This window comes from Strix uralensis, chromosome 32, assembly GCF_047716275.1.
Source record: "Strix uralensis isolate ZFMK-TIS-50842 chromosome 32, bStrUra1, whole genome shotgun sequence".
In the NCBI taxonomy this organism is placed as follows: domain Eukaryota; kingdom Metazoa; phylum Chordata; class Aves; order Strigiformes; family Strigidae; genus Strix; species Strix uralensis.
This window is the reverse complement of record NC_134003.1, coordinates 126,171-135,474: the sequence shown is the minus strand read 5'-3', so window position 1 is coordinate 135,474 and position 9,304 is coordinate 126,171. Positions and strand designations below refer to the sequence as shown.

Sequence of the window (9,304 nt, the reverse complement as noted above, 5' to 3'; positions counted from 1 at the left end):
CTCGGGAGGTGCAGCCTCTGCTCCAGCTGCGGCCCGGCTGAGGTCAGTACTGGGGTCACCCGTGAGGAGAGAGGCCCTTGGGCAGGTGTCGGGGTTTCTCCTGCCCGCTGGATGCCTGGCGGTGGGGGGGGGCGCTCCTGGTCAGCTGGAGCCCGGCCCGGCCAGCGCAGGCCCAGGAGTAACGTGAGAGCTGGGGGGGAAGGGGGAAGGAGACAGCCCCCCCTGGGCACAGGCACGGGGCAGCCCTAATCCCAGAGCCCCCGGGAGCCCCCCCAGCATGTTGAGTTACTACAGTAATAGGAGTAGTGTGGTTTTGTTAGCTCTCACAGGGCTTGTGTTGTCCTTCAAACAGGGTTCATTACCCTGGGTGCCAAAAAGCCAATCTTACACACAGAGCTGAGAGAGCAGATTAATCTGCATTTGTGCAAAGATGGAGGCTAGGTTTAATTCCACAAAGCTAGCATGCTACACAAAGGGACTGCAGCGTATTTATCTTGTTACATGATTAGTAAAAACCTCTCTAAGATTACACTCATGGGTCCGTAATTACTATTCCATCTCCTATTGGTTAGTTATAGTTAAATTACCCTCACTTGCTGTGTAAATTAGCACGCATGCTGCTTACAGGTGTGGGGGGCCAAGTCTTTCTGGTCTTGAGTTGAGTCAGTGGTCATGGTCGAACCCCCCCTCCCCCCAACACCTTTACCTTTCCCCAGTTATTGCTGATTCTTGCTGAATTCATGCTTCTCAGACAATCATCCAAGCATCGGGCGCCTTCTGGGATAGGATGTTCCTCTCTTATCACTCTTTTAGCTGCTCTTCAAAGGTATAGTTGTTAGCAAGGCACCCATTGTTTATGCAAAGTTGGAGTAACTCACTCCCTTATCTCCTGGTTCCTTCTTTTCAGGGCAACAGCCTTAAACCAGAAACTGCCCCTGTCATTCTTCTCTTTACAAGTTCAGAATGAGCAGAGAAGCAAATTTCCTAGAGACATCAGGGAGGCCGGTCTGTGGGGCCGGGAAAGCTTCACCCGTCTCTGCAGCAGCTTGCCAGGACACCCGTCTGCACCTGGGAGGAAGCTCTTTGGAGCAGCCCCATGGGGAGGGCATTTTAACCGGGCTGTGGTCACCCCTGGACAGCACGGACCCGTTCCTGCACTTCTTCTGGGCCTGTGCTTTTCTGCAGACTTCTTGTGCCGGGCGGAGAAATCCTTGGCCACTGCTCCGCTGCTAACAATGAACTGAAACCTGGAAAGCAAATGCTGCCACAGGCCTGGAGAAGGGTGACCCCCACCCTCTGCAGCTCCCCAGCACTAATCCTGACTGTCGTGCCAGGCACGGCATCCCTTTCCCTTTGTGGGCACGCACAGGTTCTGTTGGCAATCTCCCCCCAGCACCGGAAAGTGGAGCTTTAACCCTGCGCAGCTGGTTCTGTCTGATGTGAACGACGTCAGGCTGGGCATGAGAAACACTCGCCGTGCCCGATCACTCCAGCAGAACACAGGCCTCGCCTCAGCTCACTCTTCACTCTGATCACAGGAAAGAAGGAAGCCCCATCGTGTGCCGAATGCTTTCTCAGACTAGATCTGGACTTGGTTTCTCTCCGGGTTGACCGAGAAGCAGCTGTGGGCACACGGGGTTGCCTCGGTGTGCTGCCACAATGCTCAGGGAGGGATCGCTCACCAGGGCCCGGGATCTGCAGGGCAAAGGGGGACCAAGACACCAGCCCACCTTGTCCAGTTTCAGCTGTCCCAGGATGTCTGCAGACACACATCCCAGATAGCCACAACCTCTGGGAAGCAAGGGGAGGAAAGAGGTGTCGGGCTGCAGGCCAACCAGCTCACAGCCTGTCGGCCAGCTCTTTGCCCAGGGGGTGCCAGATGCGGGTGTTGAAAACCAGCGCAGACAAACACCACCGTGGCTGCGGAGCTGGGCTGTGCCCCAGTTTATGACTGCCAGCCTTACGCTGCTCCTGGGACAGGGCTGAACAGAAACGGGGCTGTGAGAAGGGCCCAGGACCAGGGCTCTGGCCGTCTAACCCCTGGAAAGGGATGGCACCCCCGAGCCCAGGACATGATCTGCCAGCCTGGTGCCACAAGAGGATCCTGTGGGAAGGAACAGAGGTTCTCCCAAAGGGGACTGGTTCAAGGTAACGGGCTGATTTACAGCAGGGGCATTTCCAGCCAGCTCAGGAGAGAGAGCCCTGTGGGAGCTGGGGCTGGAGCTGTAGGTGCCCAGCCCCCGGGACGCAGGACCCCTTTTCATCCCAGAGCCAGAACCCCAAGGGGTACCAGCTCCCAGGGGAAGCTGGCCCTGGATGGCCCCCTCACGAGGGGAAGAGGTGATTCACGGAAAAAAGACTCTACAACTCGAAATAGAGTTATACAGCAGGTATGTTTTACTCCGGCCGGGGTGCAAGGGGATTTCTCCACAAAGCTTGCACACCCACTGCACATTTTACCAGAAACTTATCGAGTGTGGATATACATATTCATTGGATTACAGAACACAAACATACATATGCATGAGTGAGGCTGGGTTAGTTCTAGAGGCTGGTGTCAGCAGTTTATGTCCTCTTTGCACCTGCGCATTGCCTCCTGGGGGGCGTCTTCGGGGGTCTTTGGGAGGAAGGCTCATAGTCTTTCTCACCTTGTTCTTTCCCCGGAGCATGCGCAGATTCTTTTAGCCAATTTCTTGAACAACAAAAATGTTTTTCAGCTGGTTTGCTCATCCTATCTTCAAAGGGAACCAATGAAACTTCTACCATCCGTACATGGCTATCTTTACTCATTACCGAGGCCCAACTAGCAGGAGCACACCTGTTCCTCAAGGACAAAAACATGATATTTTGCTGAACACGGCAGTTCTTGGTAGATTTTCACAGGAAACTGCTTTGTTTTGATGGACGCAGTAGTCCTTGGTAAAATTCCACAGAACAGTCTGGGCAAGCAGGATTCTTAGCGATATTAAAAAATGCTATAAGTAATACTATAACTTGCTAGAAGTAAGGAAATAAGTGCTAAGCAGTTTTCTATAAGTAAATAAGTAAATAAGTCTTAAAACAAGTAATCATTTCTCTGTATCAACCCCAACCCTCTGCAGCTCCCCAGCAGTAATCCTGACTGTCGTGCCAAGCACGGCACCCCTTTTCCTTTGTGGGCACGCACAGGTTCTGTTGGCAATCTCCCCCCAGCACCGGAAAGTGGAGCTTTAACCCTGTGCAGTGATACAGAGAAATGATTACTTGTTTTAAGACTTACTTACTTATCGAAAACTGCTTAGCAATTGGAAGGGGGGAAAAATGTGGGTGTAAATTTATTCCCCTTGTGAGTTGTAGAGTCTGTTTCCGCAAGTCAGTTGGGACCCAGATGGGACCCTCTCTGTCCGGCTGCAGGACCGGCTGAGAGGGGGATGTTCTAGTCACGCCCCGAGATTTCTTTCTCAGAGAACCTCCCTCGCTCTCCCAATCTTGGCAGGGGCAGACAAGGACCATCTATCGGGCTCAGGGTTTGAAGTGTCACAGGTGGAATATCTCCTCTAGCGGGAGGCAGTAACTCTGTGTTCATTGTTGTCTTGAATTTAGGTGCGTACTCTGCGGGGAGAGTGCACCCTTGTACCATCTGCCTGCGGGGTTATTGTCAGCTTAATCGGGTAGCGTGTTAAGGTAAAGTAGACGAGATGGGAAGTGGCCAGAGTGGGGGAATAGTCAAAAAGTTTCCCCTCGGCTGTATTTTTAAATGCTGGAAGAAGATAGGGGGAGCTCCAGGTGCAAGTGTGAACAAAAAGACACTAATAACATATTGCAACCAGTGGTGGCCCCTATATAAATTGGATGAGGGGAAAAATGGCCCCTTAATGGGTCCTCGAATTATAACACCCTGCTACAAGTGATGCTGTTTTAAGGAGGGAAGGAATTGGGATGAAGTCTCCTATGCAGACATGTTTTTCACTCTCCAAGACCATCCTGAATATCAAACAGACTGTGGCCTGGCACCCCCATGAGATCCACTAGTGCTGGCACCGGAAAAAGTAAATAAGAAGGAAGGGAAAGAGAAAAGGGCCGAAATAAAGGATTTACCAGAATACTATAAACCACTGGTAGGAATCTGGCAGGAGGAGAGTGAAAGTTTGGAGGAGCCAGAGCCAGGCTCCCCGCCTCACAGCCCCGTATCAGAGACAGGGATGGGAGAAGCGAGCGGTGGTGCTGGCCGCTCTCAGAGAGGCCGTAGGGCCAGATGGGGGGGCCCAGTCAGACTAAAAGTCCCGTTCACTTCCTTCGATCTTGCAACTTGGAAAAGTGCAGCAAAGAGGTATCGAAGCGACTCTGTTGGGGTGACCAAGCATCTTCACTTTCTAATAAAACACCCGCGCTGGGACCCCAACAGAGGAGCCCATATGAGATGGCTAAATGCACATAGAGATTGGATTGTAAGGGGCATGGAGTGGGCTATACTGAAAGCAATTAACTGTGCGGCTCTATACACAGGGACCTAAAGATACTCCATCAGAATTCCTGGAGAAGCTCCGGGATACCGTGAGGCGACACACCCTTAGATCAGGATCAGAGGTGGGAATACAACAGTTAGTGTCATTATTTATAGGGCAATCAGCATGTGACATTCAAAAGAAGTTGCAAAAGCTGAAAATGTCAGAGAGTAGGAATTTGGAGACCTTGTTGGACAGCGCATAGAGAGCATATAGCAATAAGAGAGGAGGAGATCTGCATCCTGTTGTAGCAAACCCAAGTACATTATTAATTAGATTAGTACCAGAATTAGCTCGGTTTACCATATTGGACCTAAAAGACACCTTCTTTTACTTGCCTTTGAGCTCTGAAACTCAGTTATTGTTTGCATTTGAATGAGAGAACACGGAATCCAGAAGGAAGATGCAATTAACATGGACTGTGCTACCCCAGGGGTTTAAAAATAGCCCCACCCTTTTTGGAAACCAACTAGCTAAAGATCTGGAGCAATGGGAGCAACTGCATGGAATTGGGGAAGTCCTACAGTATGTAGATGATTTATTAATAACCACAGAGACTAAAGAAATGTGCATAACATGGACTATTAGTTTATTAAATTTTTTGGGACTTAATGGTTATCGAGTCTCTCCACAGAAAGCTCAAGTAGCTCAGCAGCAAGTAACCCACCTTGGATACGAGGTCACAGCTGGTCAACGGACTGTAGAACTGGAAGAAAGGAGGAAGCCATCTGTCAGACCCCTCGGCCACAGACAGTTGAAGAGCTCCACTCCTAAGAATGACCAGATGGTGTCGCCTGTGAATATATAACTATGGACTCATGGTAAAACCCCTTTATGAACTATTCAAATCAAATCCGAAAACCCTCACTTAGAATGGAGAGGCGAACAGATCATTCTGTCAGCTAAAAAAAGGAAGCTGGTGGATGCCCCTGCCTTGGGTTTACCAGACATCACTAAGCCTTTCTGGTTATTCTCCCACGAGAAACAGGGAATAGCCCTAGGGGCCCTGGCCCAAAATTTGGGACCAGATAGGAGGGCAGTGGCATACTTCTCTAAATAACTTGATGAAGTAAGCAAGGGATGGCCTAATTGCCTGAGGGCAGTAGCAGTGGTAGTTCTAAATATCCAGGAAACACGAAAATTCACATTGGGCCAAAAAAAAAAAAAAAATCACAGTACTAGTATCCCACACGGTGTCTGCAGTACTCAACATGAAGGGAGGACACTGGCTTTCACCTCAAAGGTACCTGAAATACCAAGCCCTCCTAGTGGAACAGGATGATATAAAAATAGAGGTACTAATATTGTCAACCCAGCTTCTTTTCTCAGTGGAAACACAGGAGAACCAGTGACACACGACTACCTGGAAATGATTGAAGCAGTTTATTCCAGCCAGCCAGACCTCAAGGAGGAACCATCAGAGGTCGCTGATGAATCCTGGTATACGGACGGGAGCAGTTTTGTCCGACAAGGTATCTGCAAGGCAGGATACGCGGTGACCACCGAAGATCAGGTAATAGAATCTAAAGCTCTTCCTCCAAATACCTCAGCACAAAAGGCAGAAATAATAGCTCTAACATGGGCACTGGAGATGGCCAAGGGTATGAAAATTAATAAATGGATGGACTCTAAATACACTTTCAAAGTGGTCCATGCTCATGGGGCAGTGTGGAAAGAGAGAGGACTCCTGTCTGTACAGGGAATACATATAAAGCATGCCAAAGAACTCCTCAAACTCCTGGAAGCAGTGCAACTACCTGAAAAGGTGGCTATAATGCATTGTAAGGCTCACCAGAGAGGAAGTTCCACCCATGAACTTGGCAACACTATGGCAGATCATGAGGCCAAAAGAGTGGCTAAAGAAGGTAAAGTAGAAGTGCAGTCTTTGGTTCCAGACGGCAAAATACAAATTGATTTTTCTGAACTCCCAAGAAAAGGGGGGTTTGGTACCTTTTAGTCTTGTCAGATACCTTTTCCGGGTGGCCAGGAGCATTCCCTTGCTGAACTAATAAAGCCAGAGAAGTAACTAAGGTATTGTTACGAGAAATAATACCAAGGTTTGGGGTTCCAGCAACAATATCCTCAGATCGGGGATCACATTTTGTGGCAAAAATTGTCCAACAGGTTAGTAAACTTTTAGGAATAGACTGCCAATTACATAATTACATATGCTGTATAATCCACAAGCCAGTGGTCGAGTAGAAAAAATGAATAATTTAATTAAACAACAAATAGTAAAACTAGGCCAGGAAGCTGGATTGTCCTGGCCCCAAGCATTGCCCTTAGGCCTTCTAAGAATCAGAACCAAACCCAGAACTAAGGAGGGATTAAGTCCTTTTGAAATAGTATATGGGAAACCATATATGATACAAGCAGGAACATCAACCCAGGTTGGAGATGAAATACTAACCGATTATGTTATAAGTCTACAAAAGCAGCTGTGAGAAGTAGAGAAATTGGTCCTGGGGACCAGGGCTCGAGGTCTGGACGAGCCTGTACACGACATTAAACCGGGTGATTATGTATATATCAGATCTTTTTCAGATTCACCTCTGGAACCAAAATGGGAAGGTCCGTGTCAGGTGTCAACTTCCCATACAGCAATCAAGATTATGGAACAGACATCGTGGAAACACCACACCAGGGTGAAGAAAGCTCCTAAGCCAAAATGGGAGTCGACAGCTGTGGGACTGCTAAAGCTTCGCATCCAAAAATGGTGATATGGGTATGGGTGCTTATAATTTTGCTGAACTGTAATTTAACACGTGCTTGGGAATGGCCTTGGACAGATGCTTACTTTGGATGTTATGGGAAAGAATTTATTTGGGATGAACTTTGCAACCGTTATAATATATGACAACATTTCAACCAGACAAATGGGAAAAGACGAATTTGATCCATACCTGGACAGTTAAAGGAGGAAAAGAGGTACAGATCGGTTGTAGAATCTTCAATGCGAGTGATGTAAAAGATCCGCTTCCCCTGACACAAATTACTATCAAGAAAATTTCCAATGGGAGAATGGGATCCCAAATAGGCCAAACCCATTGTGTGGCTGAGGTTTGTTGGTATGTATTTACTGCAATCCAACCAGTATCCATTATTTGTTTAGGAGGAACCAAACTAGGGGACCAAGCAGTACAAAATACAATATCCTCTAAAATCCTCCCTCCTAGCTTTGGGGAACAATCAGTGGCTTATGGCAAGTGCATTTCCACAATGGGAGAACCTAAAAGAAAAGGATAATAAGATAATTGTGGATGCATTAAACTAACGTTTCTACAGCCCTTAGTTGTGTCCAAGCTCAATTATGGATACAATCAACAGCAGCCTCAATCATCAGGGAAGGTGAGGACGGAATCCTGCCAAGAGAATTCCGAAAGGTAATATAGGATAATACAACAGAATTTGAAAGAAGATTTCAATCATGGTGGCACTTAGTTAATTTTACCTTTGACCCCCTTAAGAACACAGCCACAGCTTTTGTATTAATGATATATCGAGCTGGGGTATATAAAATATATCTGATTGTTGCATTAGGATTGAATCATCATGGAACTGTGATTTATCCCTTAGAGCACAGGGTATGGGCTATAAAAAATAAGAAGAAATGGCAAACTATTAATGTTGAGGCTTGTGCTGTGCAAGACCAGCAAAGATCCATTTGTGAAGATAACACCATCAAAGCTCATGACATTTATCTGGACACTGAACAAAACATCTGCCAATTCGAGATTCACCCTAATGAAACTCCAGAGACTGTTATAATTTACATGGGTGTGGGATGCGTTTGTTTAAGAACCCTGTGTAACTTTGTACAAGTAGATGATCTTATAATAGATACAAGTAATCATTCGAACATCTGTATCTGCAATTTCGTTAGTCTTACAGGGTGTGTGTCACAACTTATCAATTGTTATGATCCAATTATAAATTAGTTCGAGATTGGAAGCCCACCCTATTGGAATGGATCTGACCCTAGTAAGAAGACTTATGCATCATGAAAATTTAAAAAGATGGATGAAACAGGTCCAAGAAAGTAGACAAAAGACTTTAATTACTGTCCAGCATGATACAGAGAGAATACACCAAATCATGAAACGAGTGAAGTCAGACGGAGAACACTACTGGTGGGATGTGTTTACAGGCTATTCCCCATCAGCTACCAAAGTCTTAAATATACTGACTCACCCAATACTGATATTACTAATAATCACGACAATGTTAACGACAGTAAATCTTATCTTTTGGTGTAAATTGAAGAACCTAACAAAACAAATATGGACCTTACTGACAGTAATAAAATATAATGAAACCCTTTTGACTGCAAAAGAATTTGCTTAGGGAAAAGAAAAGGGGGGGAATTGATACAGAGAAAGGATTACTTGTTTTAAGACTTATTTACTTATTTACTCATAGAAAACTGCTTAGCAACTTATTTCCTTACTTCTAGCAAGTTATAGTATTACTTATAGCGTTTTTTAATATCGCTAAGAATCCTGCTTGCCCAGAGTGTTCTGTGGAATTTTACCAAGGACTACTGCGTCCATCAAAACAAAGCAGTTTCCTGTGAAAATCTACCAAGAACTGCCGTGTTCAGCAAAATATCATGTTTTTGTCCTTGAGGAACAGGTGTGCTCCTGCTAGTTGGGCCTCAGTAATGAGTAAAGATAGCCATGTACGGATGGTAGAAGTTTCATTGGTTCCCTTTGAAGATAGGATGAGCAAACCAGCTGAAAAACATTTTTGTTGTTCAAGAAATTGGCTAAAAGAATCTGCGCATGCTCCGGGGAAAGAACAAGGTGAGAAAGACTATGAGC

At 46.5% G+C, this 9,304-nt stretch overlaps 1 protein-coding gene across 2 annotated transcripts; it reads left to right on the top strand.

Annotated features, from left to right (window-relative positions):
* Positions 1 to 3,170: 3,170 nt before the first annotated feature.
* On the top strand, positions 3,171 to 7,305 carry LOC141936449 (uncharacterized). Of its 2 annotated transcripts, none has more exons than XM_074853404.1 (3): positions 3,171 to 5,305; positions 5,814 to 5,997; positions 7,029 to 7,305. In XM_074853404.1, exons 1-3 carry the CDS (start codon positions 5,295 to 5,297, stop codon positions 7,131 to 7,133), a joined length of 300 nt encoding a protein of 99 aa, XP_074709505.1. In that variant the 5' UTR covers positions 3,171 to 5,294; the 3' UTR covers positions 7,134 to 7,305. The 2 variants fall into 2 exon arrangements, with proteins under 2 accessions (XP_074709505.1, XP_074709504.1); XM_074853403.1 differs by having other exon boundaries at positions 7,018 to 7,305.
* The last annotated feature ends 1,999 nt before the right edge of the window (positions 7,306 to 9,304 follow it).

Excerpts from the sequence above, each read along its gene's own strand:
- LOC141936449 (XM_074853403.1), top strand. Across the intron at positions 5,998-7,017 it reads CGGTGACCACCGAAGATCAG|ATCTTTTTCAGATTCACCTC; the intron begins GTAATAGAATCT and ends TGTATATATCAG.